We start from the raw sequence: 25,964 nt of genomic DNA on the forward strand, positions 1-25,964 counted from the left end.
TTCCACTCAGGAACCTGTAAAGCATCTTTCACATTTTTTGGTATTTGGACAATATCGAGACATGAAACAAAGTTTGAGAATGTCGAAGATAAGGCTTTATAGGATACAAAGTTAGACATAGGATATTTGACAATATTTCTAACACCTTTTTTTTTGGCAATTAGAATATCTAAATGAGAAAATTCATTGGCTGGATTATGAGCTTTACCTAGACTTTTGACAGGATCTTGCGGGTCGGATTCTTGGTGATAAATATGGTGGATTCCACTTTCTTGATTTCGATTTCTTCTTGAGTAAACAATTAACTCATTTGTTTGTTCTTTATTTTCATAATCAGACTCTACACCTTCATCCTCATTTTCATTAACATTAACATCATTAATTTTTGTGTTAATTATAAATTCGCCTTCCCCATTATTAGAATCCCTATGTTGTATATTTCTAGTCTCTTCTCGATCAATTATAGAATCTTCTTTAGTATAATTCCCTCCATGAAGATTAGAATCAAAATAAGATTATGTTTCAACAAATGTAACATCCATGGTAACTATAATCTTCCTATCAATTGGATCATAACATTTGTAACCCTTTTTATTAGAAGCATAACCAACAAAGACACATTTTTTTGCTCTAGGATCTAGTTTACCTTGGTTGTGAAGATGAACAAAAACACTACACCCAAAAACTCGGAGGGATAAATCTGTAATCAATTTAGAGTTAGGATAGTTATCTTTAAAGAGACTAAAAGGAGTTCTATAATTTAGAATTTTACTGGGCATTCTATTATTAAGATATGTAGCTGTTAACAAGGCTTCGCCCCAAAGATAACGTGGTACTTGACTAGTGAACATCAAGGCTCTAGTTACTTCCAAAAGATGTCGGTTTTTCTTTCTCGCAATCCCATTTTGTTGTGGTGTATTTGTACAAGAACTTTGGTGGACTATTCCATGTTTGGTTAAGAAAACACCTAATTGGTCGCTAAAAATTCCCCACCATTGTCGGTTCGAATACTTCTATTTTCACACCAAATTGTGTTTTCACCATAGCATAAAAAGATGAAACACATTTTTAACTTCGGACTTATCTTTTAATAAAACGCCCAACAAAGTCGAGTATGATCATCAATAAATGTGACAACCCAACGTTTTCTGAAAAAGTCGAGACTCTTGAAGGTCTCCAAACATCACTATGAATTAACAAAAAGGTTTGGAGGCTTTATATTTTGAGGTGGAAAGAATGACCGATGATGTTTAGCCAATTCACAAAATTCACGATGATATGAAGAAGGACTTTTATTTTAAATAGATTAGGTAACAAATATCTTAAATAATAAAAATTAGGATGTCCAAGCCTATAATGCCAAATCATAACCTTATCAAAATCGAAATGCAATTTAAACATAAAGTAGTTGTTGGTTGACTTAGATGGTCGTCTTCAAGAAAGTAAATTCCACCAAATTCTTTAGCATTGCCAATCATCCTCCCCGAGACCATGTCCTGAAACTTACACATAGAGGAGTCAAATATAACATGACAATTTGAGGATGGATAATTCTTGACCGATATGAGATTACAAGCTAGATTTGGCACATGTAAAACATCATGTAAAACCAAGGAAGATAAAATTTTAACAAAGCCTTTCCGGGCTATTGCCGAGAAGGACCCATCTGCTACTTTGATCTTTTTGTTTCCTGTGCAAGGTGTGTAAGTTGAAAAAAGAAAATGACTGCTAGTCATGTGATCACTAGCTCCAGAATCAACGATCCATGTGTTTGTTTTACAAGGCTTGACATTGAAAAACTCAAAAATCGATTACTGATTGGGCAAAAGAGGAAGAAGGATTATTGGATGAGTTAGGAATAGAAGAATTCATCCGAAATTGTGGTGATTGAAAAAACTTGTGTAGATGCTCTAATTATTCCTTAGTGAATGGAGACCCTTCCAGAGAACTTTGGCCCTTATAATTTCCATTAGTTATTTGGAAAGCTCTGCTATCCCCTGATTGTGAACCACGACCATTGCCATTCTTTTTCCTTCCATTTGTCGGTTTCTCATGGAGCTTCCAACACGTTTCACGAGTGTGCCAATATTTTTTGCAGTGATCACACCAAGGTTTTTTCTTTTTTTCACTATCATCATTATTTTTAATAGTTACAAGAGCAGAATTATCATCATTAGCTTCAAACCCTGGCTTTAACATTACTTTTCTCCTTGTCTCCTCTCTTCTAACCTCAGAAAAAATCTCACGAAGTTTTGGAAGCGATTTTTTCCCAAGGATTCGAGATCTCACTTCATCAAATTCTTTATTTAAACCAGCCAGAAACAAATAAGCTCTTTCATTCTCTTCTTTTTTCATAGCTTTTACACCATCTCCGGGACACTCCCATTCATCATTATAACACTGATCCAGTTCTTGCCAAAGAGACATCATCTCATTATAATAAAGAGTAACTTCTTTTTCCACTTGCCTAGCTTTCCACAGTTTTATTTTTAACTCAAAAATCTGTGAAGCATTTTCTAAATCTGAATAGGTGTCTTTCACAGCGTTCCAAATATCTTTAGCAGTTAGGAGAAAAAGAAAAGGTTTACCTACGGATGCTTCCATTGAATTAATAAGCCACGCAATTACCATAGAATTTTCTGACCTCCACTTGCTCATCTTTGGATCACCCACCTGTGGTTGCTCAACTTCTCCATTTAAATGACCTAGCTTGCCGTGCCCATCAATTGTTAATTTTACGGACTGCGACCATTCCAGATAATTCTTGCCATTCAACTTGTGAGATGTCAGTTGAAAAGAAAGGTGAGACGCTTCTGTCCCTTGAGTCATTGTACTATCGGTAGTTGTTTCAACTGTAGAACTTTCTTCCTCTGTTTGATTGCTGGATCTTTTATCTCCAGTGAAGGCTGTTTTAACCATGATGTTACTAGAGATTTTAACCTAGCTCAGATGCCATAAAAGATTTCAAGAGAGCTTTGAATAAAATTGTACTACTCTTATTAACTAAAGAATTGCACTTAAATAGAGAAAACAAGTCCTAATCCTAATTGGGAAAATAGTTCCCTTATTCTAATAAACTACTAAAACATAAAAAGAAAATAGTTCCCTTATTCTAATAAACTACTAAAAGATAAAATAAAAATATTTCTAGAATATGAATAAAACTTATCTACCCAAATAAGATTTATCTACCTAAATAAATTTAAAATATATACACATTTCAACAATAAACACATAGGTGCTCCCCCGCAAGGTTGGGTTTTCACCATTCACGATTTGCATCAAAGTGTCATACCAGAGGATCCTGCCTGCCCGTTGCCTCCTCACACCATTCTGGATATGGAGCTTGTGCCCTAAGGAATGAGTACTCATACCATGCATATACCAGGTTTTCTGAGCCTGTTTATCCCTGTGTGACCATGCATGCACAACCTCTTGATTGGGTTTTAAGAGTAAACGAATTAACGCATATACCAAACACAAGGTACAAATGAATTCACCAGAATACTTTACTTGGAGTTTTGCATACTCTATCGATTCTTTCCCTTTGTTTTTAAGATCTTCTCCCATTTCTTTAGCTAAAACAATAAAATTACTTCTTTAATCATTGAAAATTACTAAAAACTTATAATACAACAAGAATATATAGACATGCAAATAATTTCTAGATATGAGTGTTCATCCTAGCCAGTATTCCAAGAAATCCTTTCTTAAATCAATTTCTATCTATCTGATAAAGCTTAAACAAATGTTTAAGAATTTACTAGTAGACAACTATCATAGAAGTTCTCCTAACTTTAACAGTTAACAACCTTGTTAGTAAAGAAGAACTCTCCTAGTTTCTTTAATGATAATAAAGTCTAGTGAATAAGATGAATAAAAATATTTCCTCTACTGTCACAGTATATTATTTATAAATAACCCTCATCCAAATCCCAACCAGGATTATCTCTATTCATTACCTTTTCTTACATGTTTCCACTAATTAATCACATCCTTCAAGGCTCTACAAGTGTCCTAATTACTGACTCGTTGCCTTCATTAGGATGCCACGTGACCTAAACGTCTCCTACAAGCCATCATACCTACTTAAGTAATCATACTAAAACACAGGTGGCGATCTCATTAGCAGTAAAGTCCGCTTAATAAGGTCATCTCCCTAACTAAAATCTTGCTGTCACTTAGACTAGTGCTTCGCGGTATTGGTAAAGTTCTTCATAGCACTCTGCCATGAAATTACTAACCTTATCCGATCTAAGTCTTGCAACTTAGGCGGTCTTTGTCGGCGTAGTCTCTTGGACCGATCCGGTTCACCAAAGTAGGGTGTGACACATCTCCTCCTCACAACAATTTCTAGAAACTTCAAGATTAGTTTAGGGCACTGAGGGGTCGGGTTGCCAATGGTTATTTGAGTTGAATTTCTATATTTGAGATTGAATATCGAGACAAAGACTAAAAGGTTTGGTCTTTAGAGATGAGCTTACACTTATCCAAAAAATATCAACAAAGAATACAACCCAAAGATTTTCTTTACAAAAATTGTAACTCTAAAAAAGATAAGTTATGAGGTTGAACAATGCTAGATACAACGGGCATTGCTTTTGCCACTCCTCTCAACAATGCTAGATATAGCAGGCAAATGCTTATTGAGAAACTGTTGATGAAGTTTTTGCTCTTGTCTGACCCTTGGAGTATGAATGTCTAGCATGAGTATCGTCTTAAATATGATACACGAAATTGCTTATTATATGGTAGGAGAAGAGAATGATTGTTTAGACTATAATATTTCTTGCTTGATCTTAGGTTAATGGAACCACTTAAAAATATATATAGGGTGGGCTAGCTAAACTTCAAAATGACAGCAGATTCTATGGTAAGACGACTTTTGATAGAATTATACAGCAGTGGGCTCTAGGTTGTGAATTTTCTTAGTTTACTGGTAATGGATATATGCTAGAGCATTGTTTAATGGTGATTTGTTTGCTTGATGGGCTTATTGCTATTTCACAACTGAATTCCCTTTCATTTAACATGGTTTTTGTAGAAATGGTAAAACCTAGTTGGCTTTGGAGTAGCCATACAACTATCTTAACTAATATCGACACTGCAACAAATTTATCTTTGGGGCAAAATTAAATTATTAAATTTAAATGGGTTAACAAGAAAATTAACGGTGTTAACAGAGATTAAATTCCTATTTTTTGAAAAATACACACATTTTAACCTTTTAAAATCTTCAAGTCACAAAAATAATATTTTGCCATTTTGAGGGAATAAGGACCCTGCTGCAGTAGCAATAATCTCTGTTACTGCCATTGTTGTTACTAGACAGAAATAAATAAGTAAAAATAAAATAGAACTGAAATTTGCTAGCCTAGGACTTGACAAAACTGCGTGTATTGCTTCCACCCATTAGCTTCACTACGCCGATTCCATTCATACGACCGAGCTACATGGATTACTTGCTCAATCATTTCTACAGCTGTCTGGAATCCAAATGATCTATCAATTATGCTCACATCGTTGTCAACAGTTTTCGAAATTCCGGTAACTCCTACTTTCGGTTTCCGCCGCTGAGACTCCTCAAATATTTTGACAACACTACGCATTGTGCCATCTTCGCCTATAATGTAAACCTATAATATGTTCAATTTAGTTTATGTCAAATTCATTATCCAATTAAGACAGAAACACATCCAATTACTTCAGAAACTAATATATGCATATACATAATTGGCAAACAACAAGAAAACCTGATTAAAGACGTGGTTCTCAACAGCATCAACAATCTTTGTGAGGTCAAAGACAACCGTAGATGTTCTAAGCACAGTCTCGCCCTTCCTATGCCAGCAATGCATTATCTTGGGATTGAGCTCAACTAGGTGAAACCGTAAAATTGGCGCACCCCATAGAGCTCCCAAAGGCCAACAACCAGCTCCCTTATACAAGTATTCATCCCAAGATAGAGTCCTCCGCACGTGATGATAGCAGCCCTGGTTGCACAACGGTCAAAGAAAATCTGTTTACGGGGACTTGCTCTGATATATCTCTAAGTGGCGAGAAGGAGAAAAAAAAGGTTCCAGAGTCTTGTGTCCATCAAGCACTATTTTAAGCATCTTCTTGTGGCTTCTACGGTTTTAGTCGGCCAAGCTCCTTTTGGAAGCTGAGAATGAAGAAGAAAGAACGGAGAAAAAAGGAAAAAAAATTGAGGTGGATGAGATGGATAAGAAAAAATTAATAATAAAAAATATTGTTGACCGCCACATTAGCTTAGAGTTAAATTGTTAACAGTAATTAAGAGTTCAATGATCAAACAATTTTAAAATTTGGTAACTAAAATGTAATTTAAATTATAAATAAATAAAAATATATTACGCTTAAGATTATTAAATTATTAGTAAATTTATATTTTGATCACTTAATTTTAAAAATTACAAAATAATTATTAAATTATTCAAAAGTTTTATTTAAATTATTAGATTATTAGATGTTGTATAACCTTCTCTATTCACACCGTTTGCACTAATTAAAAGCTCTCATTCCCCTTCTCTCCTATGATTCAGTTTTTTATAAAACAACTTTGATTGTCAGGAATTTACAAACTAAAATTTAAATAGCTTTCTTTTTCAATTTTGACATTGACTATAAGATCGACTTGAATTTACAGTATATTATTCTACTTGTAACGACCCGAATTTTACCGTTACCGAAAAAGTGTATTTTCGGGTCTCCGTTTCTGAAAAATAGATTCGTAAATATTTATTAAAAATATTTACGAAGTCAATTGAGTGGTTAATTAGAGTTTAATTAAGTAAATTTAGTTTAATTAAGAGTAATTAGGAAAAATGACTAAATTGAATAAAGGATGAAAGTTGAATTGTAGATTAAAAGAAAATGAAGAGGACCAAAATGGCAATTATGCTATTTGTCTAAAGTGAGGCGGCATAAACATAAAAATCTGAGATTTTTATGTGTTAAAATATATATTAAATTATTATTATATTATAGTATATTATATTATATATTATATTATATAAATAAGTAAAGAAACATAAGAAACAGAATGAAAGCAAACGAAACAGAGAAGAAACAGGGGAGAAAGAAAGAAAGAAAAAAAAAAAGGAAAATTGGGTTTCAAGGCTCAAAGTTTAATTTGGTAAGTCAATTAAGTAATTTCTTCTTAAATTTTGATGTTTTAGAAGCTTTGGAACAAGACTTTGATGAAATTAAGTTGATATTTTGAGAGTTTATAGATTTTCAAGTATAGTTCATGTTGAATAAAATAGTGAATTAAGGGTTTAATTGAGTAAATTTCAAGCTAGAATTGATAATAGGATCAAATTGTAAAGTAAGTTATAAGTTTTATGTTGTAGGGACTAAATTGATGAAATTTTGAAATTAGGAAAGTATGCTGGAAATTTAATATTTAAATGAGAGTATGGATGAAATTTGAATAGAAATAAAGTATGAATTAAGATAGAAAAGTAAGTGAATTTAGTTAGAATTAAATTGAAATTAAAGCAAATCAACATTTTGTACTAAGACTATTTTGGACAGCAGCAGTAGTCTAAGTTTGAAAAATCACCAAAAATTGTATAAATTGAATTAGAGGATGAATAAAATATGAAATTAAATATTATTGAGTCTAGGTTCTTATAGAAGAAACGATATAAGCAATTGAATTGTAAATTATGAGATATAATGAATTTTGTGAGACAAGGTCAGAATGAATTCGGGTTCCCCTGGTCTGACTTTGGAAAATCACCAAAAATTAAATAAAAATAATTAGAGGCTTAAAGTTATATGTTTAGAATCCCTAATGAGTCTATTTTCATTAGAAATCAACGAGAATGTTATCCGAGTTCTGTACTGTGAGCTAATTAATTTTTAGTGAAGAAGGGACGAAACTGTCAGACAGCAGAATAGGGGTGAATTTAAAGAATAAACTGTACTTAATGGCTAAACCAAAATTCTGAAAATTTTATTGTGAGAAGATTTGTGAGTCTAGTTTCAGGAAAAATTAGCGGATCTTAATTTAGAATTCTATAACTCAAGATATGAATTAGTAATGTATTAATGATTATGAATTGTATTAATTTCAGTAGTCAATGTGGTACCGTAAATCTCGGCTAAGAAAGGACAAGACAAAGTCAACGGAGTTAGCTCGAAAATTACGGTTTGTATTTCTATAATCCGAACCTAATACTTAATTGTTGAATTTATTTCTTAATATGTATATTAAGTGTTTTGAAGTAAGAATTATTGTGTTTTGCAAATGAAATGGATTGATATAGTATGTGATGAATTTATTGAATTTATATTGATTGAATTACGATATATATATAGATATATATATTGAATATTGAATATATATTGATTATTTGAATTGAATTGAAATATAAATTGTTTGAAAATTTTAAATATGAGATTTGTGATATTTGGATATTTGTTATTGAAAAGTGAATTGAATTGTATTGAATTATGAATTTATGTGATTAATTAAAATGTGTATTGATTGAAAAATTGAAAAGTGAATTGAATACCCTATTAACATGATCGGGCTGAGTCGGATATAGTTGGCATGCCATAGGATTGGAAGTGTTCAGGATTCTTCGACCTCGAGTCGATGAGACACTGGGTGTCACTATATTTCTTCGGATAGATTCGATGAGGTCTTGGGTACCAACTTTACTTGTTAGGCCGATGAGACCTTTGGGTGTCAAATATTGCTTGAACTATCCGATGAGGCATTGGGTGCCATATTGGTGTGTTTGGTTGGATCCGTGTATCCGCCAAGGTCCGAGTCTTGTTAATAGGGTAAATAAGTGAAAAGATAAATCGAGTGAATTTGATAGATTGAGCTATTGGAATGAAATAAGAAATTGAATTGAGAATTGAAATTGAGATATGAGATTGAAAACATGAACCAAAAGGTTCATGAAATGAGTGAAGTTCATATGGATGATGATTGATGTTAGAATGAATTAAAATGGTATATTGTTAAGAAGTAAAGTGTGAAAACAAGTGAATTGTGAATATATTGTATAGAATTTATACGGTAAGTAAATGAAAAGAATTGAACAAATATGTTATTCATTTGTTATATGACTTGTATAGAATTTATATGGTAAGTAATTGAAATTTTATCTATAAAACAAATAAATGAATACTTATAATTGTTATTGTGATTTTAAGTTTAATTGTTATATTATTAAGTGTTCGGATTATGGAAATACCATTGAGTATACCATACTCAACAGACGGTTTGTTTCGTGCAGCAGTCTAGTAAAGATAGAACGTTGAATCAGCATCCCAGTTCGATCCCGAATTCATTAAGGTAAAGTGTGTTAACTATTGGTAATGGCATGTACCTAGGATGTTTTATGAGAGTAATTTAGGTTGTAGATGTACTCATGAAATGAGTAAATTATGGTTGGTAACGGTATGTAGTATGAATTTTGAAATTTACTAAGTATGAATTTTGAAATTTACTAAAAATTCGTAGTGATTCTAAATTAGTCCCGAATTGATTTTACTGTTCATATTGGACCGCGAGGGCCCATTAAAGGGACAACATCTTAAAACTAGGATGTGTGTAAATATTTATTTTAATTAATGACCGAAATTGGATTGTACTGACTGGTAATGTCTCATAACCCTGTTTCGATGACGGTATAGGGTTAGGGGGCGTTACACTACTTATCGGTGGGTGTTGATCTACTACATCAATCATCAAATCCTTGTTTGAAGCTTGTTAGTTAGACTTTAGAAAAAAAAACTTAGGGTGGGTTTGAGACGGTAGTGCGGTGCGGTGCGGTGCATTTAGTTTACTTTTTGTCTCACGCTACAATATTGTTACAATATCTAATCTCACCGCCACCGTTGTTTTTACACTGACCGCAGCTAAACGCACCGCTCATCCAAACTCACCCTTAACAATCTAATTACTTAAATGAAAACTTCAAAACAGTTTAGTGATTATTTTGTAACTTTTTGAAGTTTAATGACTAAAATGTAAATATACTAATAGTTTAGTTACTTTAAGCACAGTTTATCCAAATATATTTTACCCGATATAAAATATTCTCTTACCGTCCCTTTTTTTTCTCTTTCAAAATACGTTCACTAATTTTTTTTCAAAAAAAAAAAAAATTCAGTTCTCCTCTGTAAACTTCATTTGATCCTGCTTGCTCTTGTCTCTTTCTCTTTTTTTTCCTCTCTTTAAGTTTACTTGTTTTCTTGTTGCCGCTTTGTTTCTTCTTATCCCTATATCGTAACTTACAAAATCAAAATTCGCTTTTGTGATTCTCGTGTTCTCCGCAACGTTGAATTCCAATCGTTGAAGCTATTGTAGATTAAGAACCTTCGATTCGTCCCTATTTCAAAGATAAAGTGACAGATGATTAGAGATCGAATGATTTAGGCGGTACTGATATCGCGGGAGCAAAGATTACGATCTAAGCTTCCGATTTTGCATAGTGAGCTGGAATTTCGGTTCTTGTTGGTGGATTTTGAGAGGACAGGAATGTCAAAGGTGGTGTACGAAGGATGGATGGTGAGATATGGACGAAGGAAGATCGGCCGCTCCTTCATACACATGCGGTATTTCGTGCTCGAAAATCGGCTTCTGGCTTACTACAAGAGAAAGCCACAAGATACTCAGGTCTTTAATTTTTTTTTTTTTTTGTTTTAGAATTCTTAATTTTGCTTGGGCATTTTTTAGCTTCTTAAAGGATATAAGTATTTATAATAATTAAAAAAAAGTTGATTTCGTCTTTTGTTTTTTAGGATCGCAGAAGAGAGAAAAGTTGCTTTTAAAACGTTAAATTAAGTGCAATTGCCTTCGGTTTAATTTTATTTTAAGTAATGGAGCTTTTATGGTTAATGATGCCGTGCTTTTAGTAAAAGCAGGAGCATCTTGTTGACAAGGTGCCTCATATTCTTACTGTTTATGAAAGAGAGCAGAGTTATTTTTATTTTCATTTTTTCGAAAAACCTTTGTGTTTCTTCTGACTATTCGCTTTTGTGCAATGCGTTCATTTTATAACTAAATTCAAGCACTGTTGTTAACGGTTAAGAACGCTGGTGTTCCCAAAATCAGGTTCCAATAAAGACTATGTTGATAGATGGAAACTGTAGAGTGGAGGATAGAGGCTTGAAGACTCACCATGGACACGTGAGTTGTTGTCTCCTTGTTTGTATGTGTGTGTTTGCTTGTATTCTATTTTAGCATATCGATGTTAGGTAATTACAGTGCAAAATGTTGCTGTCGGTAGCCAAGGCTGAAACTCTCTAATATCATATATACATAGATAGATGTACTTGTATGTGTACATGTGTGTATTCGTAAGCATATTATCAGATCAGAAATAACCTGCATTCTTATACTGGTGATTACTATGCATTTTATATTGTTGTCTTCTAGAGATTTGGTAGTCTCCTTATTGACCTGCTGTTTTGCTTATTATATTTTATTGCTCTTCCCTGTCCTCTCTTTCTTTTGTTGAGACTCATGAATGCTCTCGCATATTGTCTCAGTTTATGCATGGTTGTTTGATCACAGTTATGTTTCATAAGAAGTTATATTCTAGTGCAATGTGAAATGTATTCCTTTTGATAGAACACTCGTTTATTCTTCATTTTGACTTTCTCTTGGTTTATATTTTGCAGATGGTTTATGTTTTATCTGTTTACAACAAGAAAGAGAAGTACCACAGAATCACGGTTTGTTCTTATTTTAATTATAGAAAACAGTAAAAGAATGTATATTCTTAGATGCTTAATAACCTCATGTTGCTTTGTTGGTTATTCAATTTAGAGAAATGAAACATGTTTCTGGCTTCTTCTCTCTTAGGCTCTTACCTGCCACCAGGAGGAGAGTTTCTAGGAATGAACCCCAATTGCTACTTTGCTGTTGTCAGATCACTTATCTCATGTACTTTTTGATAAATGAACAATGGTTTTGCCAGTTCTATGCTGAAGGACTTTAGTCACATTGGCATATATTGGTGATGTGCTTAGCTTTACTATATGGACATGTATTTGAGTTCCACTTTGATTGCTCTTGATGGTTTGGTACATCCTGAGTTGAGTTAGCCTCTTTATTATGAGTGAATTTATTATTAAATGGGACTGAAATTTTTATCTGACGAGACTAGAGAGGCATCTGTTTTCAAAGTAATACATGCTTAAATTGCACTGTGTTTCTCTGTCATTGTGGAAGCATAAGCGATAAATGTTTTGGATTTACTATGTGACCTCTTTGGTCCCTATGTTTCCTTTTACATCCAGTTACAAAATCTTATGCTTTTGAATTTTGGGAACCTAAAATAGATCCATGTCTGTTTTCTTCTTTCAAGATGGCAGCATTCAACATCCAGGAAGCCCTAATGTGGAAGGAAAAAATAGAGTCTGTAATTGATAAGGTACATCTCTGAGTTTGTAACCTAATTCCTGCTTCTTTCCATGTTGAAGACTTGCATTTTATAGTTGGTTCACCCTTATAACCTCTGTGCAATGGACTAGGGTCGTATTTTCTTCGTGAACTTAATATAAATTTTTTAATGTTAATCTGTTACCCAGATCGATTTAATTGTCTGGTTGCATATTTTCATGTGCAGCATCAAGAGTCACAAGTTGCAAATGGCAACAAATATGTTTCTTTTGAATATAAATCTGGGATGGATAATGGGAGGACTGCTTCATCATCAGATCATGAAAGTCAGTAAGTGCCAATTTACCACCATTTTTCTTTTTGCTGTTGTCTATCTGTGTTGATAAAAGTGAATGTTATTTTGTGGCGAGTCTGGTGGGTGTGTGGCTGTGGTCTTTTGTAAAGCTACTTGAGTGTCTTTAAGTCTTCGGATCAAATCCTCATGGGTAGAGAGTTATTTTCATAAATGAGTGGGAGAAGGTTAGAATAATTAATTGTGTCTTGTGTTTTGTTGGATTTCATACATGTCTTGCATCTTACCCCATGTTGCAACTTTTAGAGTACAACATAGATGAATTCTATGATATTTCATGTTTGGAACAGGAAAATAAGTTTTGCTAATTTCAATATAAGCCCGTGTCTTGTAACTAGTCTGCTGATTATAGATGAATATCAAGTAGTTCATTATCCTTGCATCTATGCTAGATTAATGCACAATTGAACTGCCTCCTGTTAAGTTTAGTGACGAACTGAATAAAGCCTAGTTCATTTGCTCCAACTCCATATAAGGCTGATTGTCAAATTAAAATGAATTGAAGTACCTTGTTTCTTATCAGTTGTTGGCATATCCCCCCAAGGTTTTCTTTGTAATGATAAGACGAGATTAGCAATCCTTGGCCAAACCTTTAGTTTCTTAATATTTTCTTCAGGTTTAGTGCCCAGGAGGATGAAGATGATGCTCCTCCAGATTTACTGAGGAGAACGACAATTGGAAACGGTTCTCATTTGATTTCCTTTTCTCATCTTTTCTACACTATTTAGTGCAATGTTAGGAAACTCAACATTTATATAAAAATGTCAGGTCCTCCAGATTCAATATTTGACTGGACACAGGACTTTGACTCAGAATTGTCAAATCAAAATGCGAACAACCAAGCATTTTCTAGAAAACATTGGCGCCTCCTTCAATGTCAAAACGGTTTGTTTTTCATTTACCATTCCATTTTATTGGCTTTAAAGTTCAATCCAAGTAAAAATAGGTTGTAGTGAAAGACAGGAAAAGTATTTTAATTATCATAATGTTGCAGTGCCATTGACGGATCATTTATGGACCTGAACATTTTATTTGATATGACAGGACTTCGCATTTTTGAAGAGCTTCTTGAAGTTGATTACCTTGTATGGAACTGTTCCATTTCTTGCTTTATGTTTTCATTTATTTATTTATTTTCTCAGTGCATTAAATTGTTGTGGGTGATAATTATAGCTTATACTTTCTTGATGTAGCCAAGGAGCTGTAGTAGGGCAATGAAGGCTGTCGGTGTTGTGGAAGCTACATGTGAGGAAATATTTGGTCTTGTAATGAGTATGGATGGAACTCGATTTGAGTAGGTTTCCTTATTTTTCCTGTTAAAATATATCTTTTAGTTTATTCAATGTGATGCAGATTCATACCTAGGTTATCCGCTGAATTTGTGAGACTTTTCAAGAGTTATTTGATTTAGATATTTTGGGAAATTTCCCTATTTCTTATTTATATCAATTACTTTCTGCAGGTGGGATTGTAGCTTTCAGTATGGTAGTTTAGTTGAAGAGGTAGATGGGCATACAGCTATACTTTATCACAGGCTTCAGTTGGACTGGTTCCCTGTGTAATATATGCTCTCCAATTTAAATAATTTCTATTTTCATTTATTGAATATTTATCTTTTGAAGCAGTACCAGCATAGTTCTGTTTTGGGAACCAAAAATTCTTAGGAAAACAAGTTCGTGAACCCTTTTTAGCACATTTACTTTTGATGCGAGGCAAACTTTGGTTGTTGACACTATATTTTGTCTAACCAAAGCATTTAGAAAATCCGAAAAATGGACAGGTTACACTAAGTATGCTGGACACATGCTGGTAAGCATCAAAAGAAGGAACGAGAAAAGATAAACTTCACTCTGTATGAATAAAAGGCGAGGAGAAAAAGTAAAAGGGAAAGCTGAGCAATTGGGACAGAAGTAATAGAAAAGACCTAGAGATGGAGAGAAATGATTGTGTATAGGTGTACTACAAGAATTGGAAATTGAAGCTTTTTTTTTTTTTTTGCATTTTCTGGCTTTGACATTTTACTGAAATATTACCTTGTAATCTGGAATGGCTTTCGCTAAGATTGATGAAGAGTTAGTGGCTTTGCCTACTAAATTTTCTTCATATAAATCTTTGTATGATACATGTATGCATGTATGTATGTATATGTACACTAGTTGTTTTCAGAGACAACGGGACTTTTGAGTTTATTTTTCAACAACGATAGTGAGCTTACTATTATTATTGTTACTATCATCCAAGCTTTTTTATAACACTTTGTTCACTTCATTGAGTATCATTTTTGCAACTTTGTGGAACATTTCTATATGCTTCAGTTTTCAAAAGAAACCTTTGCTCATGAAGCATGCGCAATTTTAAAGTGTATGCACCATGTTTTTGCAGGTTTGTATGGCCCCGTGACCTATGCTATGTGCGTTATTGGCGCCGAAATGATGATGGAAGTTATGGTAAGTCTTTGCAGATTAACTTATATCTTAAATATATGTTTATTTTCTAGCTTCAGATATTTCTCCTTTTCTCTTGTTCTGGTTATGGTGCAGTTGTATTATTTCGTTCTAGGGAGCATGAGAATTGTGGCCCACAACCAGGACATGTGCGGGCTCATGTTGAGAGTAAGCTTATGCTAATCCCTTGGCTGTGTTGAGACTTGAAAGACAGTATTTAATTTTTAGTATATTGCAGACTAAGTCCAATTTTCTCAGGTGGAGGGTTCAACATTTCCCCTATGAAATCTCGAAATGGGAAGCCCAGAACACAGGTGCAGCATCTCATGCAGATTGATTTAAAAGGATGGGGTGTGGGTTATATTTCATCATTTCAGCAACACTGTCTTCTTCAGATGTTAAATAGTGTTGCCGGTGAGTTTTGTTTCTCTATTTTGCATGTTACATTACATTGAAAGATGGGATGATATTTCATATTTCCTTGGTATATTTCTTTCTATTCTCATTACTTCCATCAACAAAAAGAAAAAGTTTTTCCTTTTTCTTTTTTGCAATACCAATCTGATCTGCACCTTGACATCCCACTGTCCTAATAAACAGGGTTGAAGAATTAAAAAGAATGGTGTAATGCAATGTTAAGAAAACTACAATTCTGTCGTTTTTTTAATGGCTATATTCATCATCCTTGTTTAAACATCTTTTAACCTCTCACACAGGATTGCGTGAATGGTTTGCCCAAACAGATGAAAGAATTGCTACTCCTAGAATCCCAGTTATGGTCAATATGGCCTCATCTTCAGTTTCCTCAAAGAAGACTCAGAGGATGTTTGAGTTATCTGTTCCCTCTGCCCCTTCTCTTGATCAAACAAATGCTGCAAACCGAAACTCTGTGTTGATGGATGAATACTCTGACGAGGATGAAGAACAAATGCCTGAGGCAGAACAAGAGGTTTTATATTATCATTATCTTTATATAATTTTTGTTTGAATTATTCCTAACTATAGGTTTCTTATTTCACTAAAATTTTCAGGCATATCCGACTAAAAGTGACAATGATTTCAAGAGAACAGGTGGGGTCCTACTAATAATGTTATATTGGATTCTTTTGTTGTAATTGGATAAGATAAATTTGCGGGACTGACTTTTTATCTCAAATATACAATGTTTTTTATGAATTAAAGCCCTAGAAGAAGAACCAATTGAGAAAATTGATTTGTCATGCTTTTCTGGTAATCTACGACGCGATGACCGTGATAATTCTCGTAACTGTTGGACTATATCAGATGGTAACAATTTCAGAGTCCGTAGCCAACATTTTTGTTACAATAAAACAAAGGTTCCCATTCTTGTGCTTGTTTCTTCTAGTTACATTTTGTACATGCAAATCAATATCTTATGTTTTTGTTTGCACTTCTCCCTATATGCAATGAAGATTCCTGCAGGGAAGCATTTAATGGATCTTGTTGCTGTTGATTGGTTTAAAGACACGAAAAGAATGGATCATGTTGTTAGGCGTCAAGGATGTGCTGCACAAGTGAGTCTGAGAAGTTATGTTTTATTGTAGTTTGCCTCTGTACTCTTCTGCTTCACTTCAATAGTCTGTATCTTATTTCCTGATAAAGCTGGATTGTTAGTATATGATTAGTTTATTTAGTTATTTCTGCTCCATTTGCTATTATGGTCTCTGTTCTGCCGTCCTTTAAGCCTTTACTTCAAATCACGGTGCACATTGTGATACACATGGGAGACAAAACCGGTTGCATTGTAACTGATTGGTTTACTTATACGTTGAGTTGCATTTCTTGTTGTAGCAACTCCACAACCTGAAATAGTTGTTATTTAGATTGGATTCAGGTTATGCATGTGGCAGATAAAAATTCTTTTGTTAGCTCCATTAGTTAGGTTGCAAGATGGAGGTATCAGAGTCTCATTCCTTTGGGCACCCCATCTGCGTGCTAAGACTTGAAGCTAGGACCTCAAACTTGTCTGATAGTATTTTGGGAATAGAATCCACAACCTTCAAATATATCCACATTTTTTATTAAATGAAGGGTATATGATAGTTTTACAACTAAACAGGAAACACTTTTTTAATGGAAATGAAGTATAATTAACCTGAACCTACAGGACTTTGTAGAAGGAACTCCAAATTAGAGTACCATGTTTATGTTACTACTGTGATTAAGCTAATTTTTTGGTGAAAAAAATGGAACAAAGAGTTACATTACACTTATAAGAGCCATGCTTTGCCTTGACCAAGTTTTCTTTGGTTATGGTTTTCTTGGATTGTCACTATGAACTATGTTGATGTGGAAAATCCATTAATTATTTTATGGAGTATATTTACAGTTCTCTAATCCTTGTTGCTTCTTTTTGTAGATTGCTTCACAAATGGGCCTTTTCTCTTTGGTCTTTAATGTTCAAGTAAGTATTCATGATGCAGGTAGTGTTGTATCCTATACTAATGGATCAGGATGTTGAGTGGTTTATGTTGTTTTTGCCCTAGGTTCCTGGCTCAACACACTATAGTATGGTATTTTATTTTGTGACGAAGGAACTAGTACCTGGTTCCCTTTTGCATCGATTTGTTGATGGTGATGATGAATTCCGCAATAGTAGACTGAAGCTTATTCCATCAGTACCAAAGGTATCTCTCTCTTCATTGTGTTTGGACTAATGTTTAAATCAGGATGTTTGAGACAGTTGGAGGCAGTCTTCCTTCTAATTGTCCCTCCATGGTTCCTTCCGTCCAGTTACTTTGTCTATCCTTTGCTTTTCTCCTTTGAAAACTTGTTCTTGAATTGTTCACCTGGGATCTTGCAGGGATCATGGATTGTGCGACAGAGTGTTGGGAGCACCCCTTGTTTGTTGGGAAAAGCTGTTGATTGCAACTATATCCGTGGTCCCAAGTACTTAGAAGTAAGAATCCTTATGATTTCTTTAATACCTAAATGTAGCAATATGTAAGGATCTTTGTGATGTGGGTTTATTTGTTTGTTTCTCTCTGTAGGTTGATATTGACATAGGTTCTTCTACGGTTGCTAATGGAGTCCTGGGGCTTGTTATTGGTGTAATTACAACATTGGTGGTTGACATGGCTTTTCTTGTACAGGTACAGTTCTTCTAAAACATAATTTGCCTCAAACAGCACTGTTATCGGGAAAATAATACTTGCTTTGCGATTTATTGCTGCACCGTACACTGACTTGCGAGCATGCAGATTTAGTAGGAAGCGGCATTAATGATTGTTTTCATTATTAATGGCATGTTAGGAGCAAAGAGTACACTCATAATAGTCTTCACATGATATCTAACCACACAGTTCTGGTTTCATAGGGCTATACAGGGCTACTGCCCATCGCTGGTAGAATTTAGGCGTAGGGCATTGTAGTCACATTTGTGATTTACTTGTGTTGCGTTACTATATGTTGGCTTAAAAGTGGTTGCATTTTTTTCTTTTAAATTTCCTTTTCTTTTCTCCACCTTAGGCAAACACAACGGATGAGCTGCCAGAGCGGCTAATTGGTGCGGTCCGTGTTTCTCATATAGAGCTATCGTCTGCCATAGTTCCAAAGCTCGACACTGATCCATCTTGATTGTTTTGACGGACTGCAACTGATTTTATACGAATCATTCTTCTGATATTCATACTTTCATTCACATTTTCTGTCATTAAATATTCAAGGAAGACGCCATCATTTTTTTTCCCAAATAGGATATTCAAGAAAAGTATTTAAAAGAAAATGAAAATTGTTTTGTCCGTTAATTCTATTTCTGGCTGGCTATTTGTTAAAGGAAATATAAAACTATGGAGCAAATAGAAGAGACGAAGAGATTGTGATGGGTGATGGCCATGCTATTTTCATCAATTTTTGCAAATATTATAGTAAGTGTTCTCTATCATTTTGTGGTTGAGAATATGAATGGTATATCGTGATAATCATATCCGCTTATAATGTAGTTGGCGTGATAAGAAAGACCAGTTCTTCATTGTTTTTGAAAAGTACTTTTAAAAAGTGCTGTGAAAAAGTGTTTTTGAGTACTTTTGAGAAGTGCTTTGGAAAAATTTAAGTGTTTGATATTCTGTCAAAAAGATACTTTTAAAAAGTAAAATGTCTATTTTAGACATGATATTATAAAGTAATAAATATATATTTAAATGATGTTTAAATTAGTTAATATTATGATATTTTAGTAAAAATATAAAAAATAATTTATTATAATTTATTGTTAATATTTTAATATATAATATTAATTTTAAATATTTCTAAGTAATTAATATTAATTATTTATTAAATTTAATTAGAATATATAAACTATATTTAAATATTTAAATATAATAATTAAATATTTGTAATTAGATATTGACACAATTGTATTATTTTAAAAATATTTTTATTTTTAATTAATGTTTTAACACATTTGTAAAACACATATTAAATAACCAAGAAAGAGAACACAAAATAATAGCATTAAACACATTTTAAGTCAAAAAGTAAGGTTAAAAAAGTAAAATAATAGCCAAAAGTATTTTTTAGCTGAAAAAGATAAAATTTATTCATCTCTAAAAAAGCTCATCCCAAAAATTAAAAAAGTTGTTCCAATGATATGTGTTCTTCATTACTTTTAAGAGAAAAGTACTTTTTTTAAAAAAAGTTCATCCCAAAAGCAATGGAGAATATACCCTAAGAATTATCGGCTGAAGTAAAAACTTAGATAATAAATGAAGCTTATTTGACTTAAAATATTTTATTGTAATTATGTGATATGGTAAATTTATTTCTAGACGCCCTTAACGTAAGTTAAATCTCAACTACATCAACAATATGTGTTTAACTAAAATATTTATACAACGTATGCAATTATTTTAGTTTAAAATGTAAAAAGAGAAAGAAAATGCATAGTTGCGTGTTTAAATACTAAGAGAAAAATTGAAAGGGTTATGGAAAGTAAAAAATTGATTGAAATTTAAAATGTTACTTTCAATAAAAGTTAAATGTTGAATAATGTTAGGTGTGACGACAGAGACCAAACTAATTTAAGAATTGAATATAGGCAGTGTGACGAGGCAATGGCTGCTTAACCAACGCATAATAGAACTAGAAATAAAACAAATGAATAATGAGCACCCCTCTCAGTCCATTCAAATAACTAACTAATTACAGGAAAATATATACTATGTTTTTTAATGTATTTTATTCTATATTTATTTGAATATAAATATAATTATAATGCTTGAAGTTTACTAGCAAAGCAATTTGCTCGTGATTGCCAAGTTGGACCAAAATATTGATCCTCCAATGTTCCATGTGGAATTTGCAATTGGGTTGGTCTAGGTCTCTGGATCAATAGTTAGTGAGACTTTAACAGCAAACGGTTGAGAAAATAATTGGTAAACATTCAAAACTCAACTGCAGCCTTGCAAACAATGAAATGACTCAAACTTATTACATTACATACAATTAGATTTTCTCAAATTTTTATGGTTTAATTATGCTTTAATCTATCTACTCTTCCAGCATTTTAGACTTTGTCTTTTTAATATACAATAATATTATTGACGCAAGTTAAGATGACTCTACTATTAATGCCTGCCTACACATTATCGGTTGGCCGGCTAAGCATGCGTGTCTGTGCCTTCAATTTGCATTTCTAAAACTCATCTTTATTTAATCAAATCAATATAGAGAGTTGAATCTCATAAATTTAATTTACTGGAGAAAGTAAAGGGTTGACTTCAGTTTATATTATAGAAAACGTTGCATCCAAACTTTTATTTAAGAATTAAAAGTTTATACGTAAAAGAAAATGATTTTTTTGAATATTTTATAATTACCATCAGAATGGGTTTCTCCAATTATTTACTTTTTACGAAATGAATTAAGGGTAATTTGTTTATTCATTAATAATAATAAATTGTTTAAGGTTATTTAAGACGGGACAATTTTATTTTAGATATTTTTTATAGTGAACTTTTGTGTTTGACTTAGTGATTAAAGGTTATTCACACTTAAAATTCAACCAGATTTGAACATCTAGTAGTAAATTTTTATTTGGGTGATTCTTTTTGGATGTAGTGTGTGTTCAAGAGACTATTATGAGAAAACGACCTAATATAAACAACATGACTTTTAGTGCATATAATTGAATAAAAATTAAAATTTAATATGTATAATTACATTAAATCAAAGTGTATGTATCACATTATACATTTTATTAAAATTCATGTGTAAATTTAAAATTTATTCCTAAATCTTATTTATTAACTTAATTTTTTGTTTTTATTTAGTTAAATTAAAAATTTGTGGCAGTTTAATTGTATTATTGGATTAATAAATTTCATCATTCATCTAAAAAAATAAATTAGAAAATTCTTTTTTTATATGATAAATGTAATGATATATTCCTTAGAAGAATAAATAAACAAATTATTTTTACATCATTTTGTGCATATGTAGAATTTGTTGGCCCTTATGTTATAGAATTGGAAGAGATATGATGACTATGTTATTTGTGGTTCTAAATGAATATACTGTAGATGAAATTAAAAGTATAACACGTAATGTATCTCCTTAATTGCCAATTAAAGAGAATTTTATTTCTATAAGTTTTCTTAGATTGCAAGCCATTTTTTTTTTTAATCCCTTTAATAGCCAAGAGGGTTTGTATCACTTTTTTAAAAAAAGGGGTATATTTAATGTACAACAGAGAGAGAGGAGAGCGTTTATACTTAAATTTTTACTTGGACGAGAGGCGGCTATTAGATGAAGTTTGACGGAGTTGGGGGAGTGCGCGTTGGGTGCTCTTCCTAAAGATGCGAAGGTGAGCCATCTTATTTCTCCATGCAAATGGGAGCGGATGCAATACCGAACTTTATTCGTCTGTCTTTAACAGGGTGGGGGCAACATTCATTTTGCCTCAACAACCGCCAGTGGCTAGGTGGAAAGCGCCGGAGTGCTGATGATGAGCAACATTTGTCATGAATAACTTGAAGATATTTAAATTCAGATCAAAATAAATTATGTAACTACAACTAAAATGAAATTATTACATAAACAAACTGTTATCAATCTATTATACAATTTATTCTAATTTAAGTTTCACTACATGTAATAATTTCAAATTAATTAATAGAACCAAATTATTTTATGTCTGAATTATTAAATATTAAATCGTTAATAGAATAATTTTATTCTATGTCAATGTTGATCTTCTAAGATTAAGAGAGAATATGAAAAGAAAAAATAATAAAGGTGAAGATGAAAATGTATTTGAGGATTAAATTAATAGAATTTATAAATGTAAATAATTAAATTATTTAAATTATTTAAAATTAAGACAATTGATAGTATGTATAATTGTTAAGGAATAAATATATTATTATACCAATTAAACACAAAACAAAAGAGTTCGGATCCAAAAAGTGACAAAATAGAAAGACGTGGTTCTAATTTGGTGACTGAAACATTGACAGGCAAATAATTTAGAGACTATATTCTAAACTAATTAAATTCTCATTATTTTAAAATTTAAATTGGACTTCTCTATAAAAACTGTCTTTCGAGAAAAGTTGAATTCTGGTTTTCATCTTCCAAATTTTCTGCGTTTGACCCGTTTATTGCCTATCAATGAAGCCGACATCAATAATTGAAAATTCCGTTTTCCATTGCCACTCCCTGTTATTTATAAGTCAGTCCTTTGAGATTGGAACTCAAAGGCAAAGCAAAGGTGGCCAAAGCCAAATCCATAGCAGTCCATCCTTTTGCAGCACCTGACAAAGCTCAAACTACTGCAAACCTACAATATCAAAATATTTTCTCCCTCTATCAATGGCAACAAGCTTAAGCTCACATATAAGCCTCCAAACTTCAGAATCCAAAATTAGTGATTTTCCTAACTGGTATTCGCCGGAAACAGGAATCTATTCCAGCAAACATCCCTCTATATCTCTCCCCACTGATCCATTTCTTGATATTGTTTCCTTCGTTTTCTCTCACAAACATGATGGGGTCACTGCTTTGATCGATTCCTCCTCTGGGTATTCAATACCTTATTCAAAGCTTTTACCTTTAATCCAATCTATGGCCTCTGGTCTCCACCGCCTAGGTGTTTCTCAAGGTGATGTAGTCTTGCTTCTGTTGCCAAATTCTTCTCACTTTCCCATCATTTTCTTCAGCATTCTATATTTAGGTGCAATCGTTAGTGCCATGAATCCACTAAGTAGTACGATTGAGATCAAGAAACAGGTTTCTGATTGTAGTGTACGTTTTGCTTTTACTTCACTTGAAAAGATTGACCAACTCAACAACTTGGGTGTTCATGCAATTGGGGTACCACAAAACATCGACTTTGATTCAGAAAATATTGGTTTTTCCGCTTTCCATGAGCTTATCGGTGGCCGATTTGGTAAAGCACCGAGGCCAGTAATTAGGCAGCAAGACACTGCGGTAATTATGTATTCATCAGGTACTACAGGTGTTAGTAAGGGAGTTGTATTAACACATGGGAATTTAATAGCAATGGTTGAGCTTTTTGTAAAATTTGAAGCTTCACAGTATGAATATTCAAGTTCAAAGAACGTTTATTTAGCTGTGGTGCCTATGTTCCATATCTATGGATTATCACTTTTTGTGGTTGGATTGTTATCACTGGGTTCTACCATTGTTCTTATGCGGAGATTTGATGGCAATGAAGCGGTGAAACTAATTGATTACTACGGAGTTACTCACTTTCCACTTGTTCCACCTATACTAACAACATTGGTAATGATAGCCAAAGGTGCTACCAATACTGAAAATAGCTTCAAGAGTTTGAAACAGGTTTCTTGTGGTGCTGCTCCCACAAGCAGGAAAATCATAGAGGATTTTTTTCAGGTTCTTCCTCACGTTGATTTCATTCAGGTATATATATTAAGGCTTAACACTTACTTGGTGATTAACTATTAGCCCTTGAATTTGATTCTTAAGCTTGATTGAATGTTATATGTTAATAGGGTTATGGCATGACTGAAACAACTGCGGTAGGAACTCGTGGATTCAACACCCAACAATGTCATAAATATTGTTCAATAGGACTTCTTGCCCCAAATATGCAAGCTAAAGTGATGGATTGGAATTCTGGCTCTCCTTTACGTCCGGAATATTATGGCGAGCTTTGGCTAAAGGGACCTGCAATTATGCAACGTAAACAATTGACGAACTCTTCATTAAAATATGGGGTGACCTCATACTTTGAATATGATTAAAGGTAGCTTATGTGATTTTGTAGGATACTTGAATAATGATGTGGCCACCAAGATGGCAATTGACAAAGATGGTTGGCTACGTACTGGTGACATAGTTTGTTTTGATGAAGATGGGTATTTGTATGTATCTGACCGCTTAAAAGAGATTATAAAGTACAATGGCTATCAGGCATGGCTTTCATACTTTACAACGAGTCATAATCTAATGATCTAAAATCCCGTTTAACATGGTATTTACAATTTCATGTATCATTCAGATAGCACCTGCTGATTTAGAGGCAATATTGATTTCCCATCCCCATATACTTGACGCTGCTGTAATTGGGTAAGTAGTAATTTTCTCTAATGCTAAACAAGGAAGCATTTTGCCTTTGATTCCTCGAAGGATAAATGAACCTATTTGTTTCTATTTTGGGTGCCTCAGAGAAATGGATGAAGTATATGGGGAGATACCAGTGGCATTTGTGGTAACAAGGCATGGTAGTACACTCAACCAGGAAGATGTGATGGGCTTTGTGGCTATGCAGGTGAGCAAGTTGTTGCCAAATCATACCAAATACCGCCAGCTTTTTCATTTTTTTGCTGTCTTGTTTATTAAACACTTACCAGCTACTTTCTTCTTTATTATTTATTAGGTTGCACCTTATAAGAAAATAAGAAAGGTGGTGTTTACAAAATCAATACCAAAGTCTGCTACAGGCAAGATCCTTCGAAGAGAACTTAAAAAGTTGTTAAGCTCAAGTTGTAGACTGTAACATCATCTTTGTTCCTTATGCCGATAGTCAAATGGCAAAATTTGTGTGGGTTTAAGTTGATTCGCCTTTTAAGTTCAAGGTTCCATATTTGTGCTTCATGTAATTATATTTACCATATCTGCAATGAAATAGAATATCCTCAGATTCTGCAAAAATTGGAAGAAAACTCCTACTAACTTCCTTCCATTATATTATCATTGCATAATGTTAGAATTAAGTGACCCAAATTCTTATTTAAATAAAATACGATGGAAAATAAAATAAAAGTAAAATCCATATAGAACTAGACTTCTTTTATTTTATTTTAGAATAAGGTTTTAAACCTTATTAAACTCCATCTATTTTATATTGATTAGGATAAGGTGTTTCAATCCTACTAGAATATGGCTTTGCAAGCCTATAAATAGACATAGTCTATTCCTCTTGTATTTGTGTAAAAATTTTTCGACATAGTGAATTTTCTTCTCCTCGCCTGTGGTTTTTTTTTTTCCGAAAGGGTTTCACGTAAAATTTATGTGTTCTTTATTTTATTTATTTTATTCTATTTTATTTTTCACAAATTGGTATCGAGCTTCCGGTTATTCATCTCGATCACGGTAATGGCGTCTTTGAAGTATGAAATTCATTGTTGGATCGCAACACCGATTTGCGTTGTGGCAAATTAAGATGCAAGCGTTCTTGCACGATGGATCTAGAGGATGCCCTGCTAGGATAGATAAGATGCCTTCGACATTAACAGATGAAGAGAAGAAGCGTAAGGATCGAAAGGCATTA

The 25,964-nt window shown here is 33.0% G+C and overlaps 3 protein-coding genes across 4 annotated transcripts; 2 read left to right on the forward strand and 1 right to left on the reverse strand.

The window, feature by feature from the left end:
- Window positions 1–5,122: 5,122 nt before the first annotated feature.
- On the reverse strand, window positions 5,123–6,250 carry LOC108452508 (ATP-dependent 6-phosphofructokinase 2-like). The gene is made up of 2 exons (XM_017750304.2): window positions 5,754–6,250; window positions 5,123–5,636 (listed from the first exon to the last, which is right to left on the reverse strand). The coding sequence occupies exons 1-2, from the start codon at window positions 5,856–5,858 to the stop codon at window positions 5,370–5,372; spliced, it is 372 nt and encodes a 123-aa protein (XP_017605793.1). The 5' UTR covers window positions 5,859–6,250; the 3' UTR covers window positions 5,123–5,369.
- Window positions 6,251–9,866: 3,616 nt separating this feature from the next.
- LOC108453295 (protein ENHANCED DISEASE RESISTANCE 2-like) lies at window positions 9,867–18,997 on the forward strand. 2 transcript variants are annotated; one of them, XM_017751319.2, is made up of 22 exons: window positions 9,867–10,663; window positions 11,102–11,176; window positions 11,671–11,724; window positions 12,360–12,425; window positions 12,621–12,724; window positions 13,363–13,430; window positions 13,515–13,631; window positions 13,791–13,831; window positions 13,940–14,040; window positions 14,209–14,304; window positions 15,129–15,193; window positions 15,287–15,358; window positions 15,449–15,604; window positions 15,907–16,139; window positions 16,222–16,261; window positions 16,373–16,527; window positions 16,624–16,725; window positions 17,571–17,615; window positions 17,698–17,838; window positions 18,015–18,110; window positions 18,202–18,303; window positions 18,680–18,997. In XM_017751319.2, the coding sequence occupies exons 1-22, from the start codon at window positions 10,526–10,528 to the stop codon at window positions 18,785–18,787; spliced, it is 2,175 nt and encodes a 724-aa protein (XP_017606808.1). In that variant the 5' UTR covers window positions 9,867–10,525; the 3' UTR covers window positions 18,788–18,997. The 2 variants fall into 2 exon arrangements, with proteins under 2 accessions (XP_017606808.1, XP_052881452.1); XM_053025492.1 differs by having other exon boundaries at window positions 15,934–16,139.
- Window positions 18,998–22,774: 3,777 nt separating this feature from the next.
- LOC108452491 (4-coumarate--CoA ligase-like 6) lies at window positions 22,775–25,356 on the forward strand. Its single transcript, XM_017750285.2, has 6 exons — window positions 22,775–24,091; window positions 24,184–24,373; window positions 24,459–24,604; window positions 24,693–24,760; window positions 24,860–24,962; window positions 25,071–25,356. Exons 1-6 carry the CDS (start codon window positions 23,021–23,023, stop codon window positions 25,188–25,190), a joined length of 1,698 nt encoding a protein of 565 aa, XP_017605774.1. The 5' UTR covers window positions 22,775–23,020; the 3' UTR covers window positions 25,191–25,356.
- Window positions 25,357–25,964: the final 608 nt, after the last annotated feature.

This window comes from Gossypium arboreum, chromosome 1 (genome assembly GCF_025698485.1).
Source record: "Gossypium arboreum isolate Shixiya-1 chromosome 1, ASM2569848v2, whole genome shotgun sequence".
NCBI lineage: Eukaryota > Viridiplantae > Streptophyta > Magnoliopsida > Malvales > Malvaceae > Gossypium > Gossypium arboreum.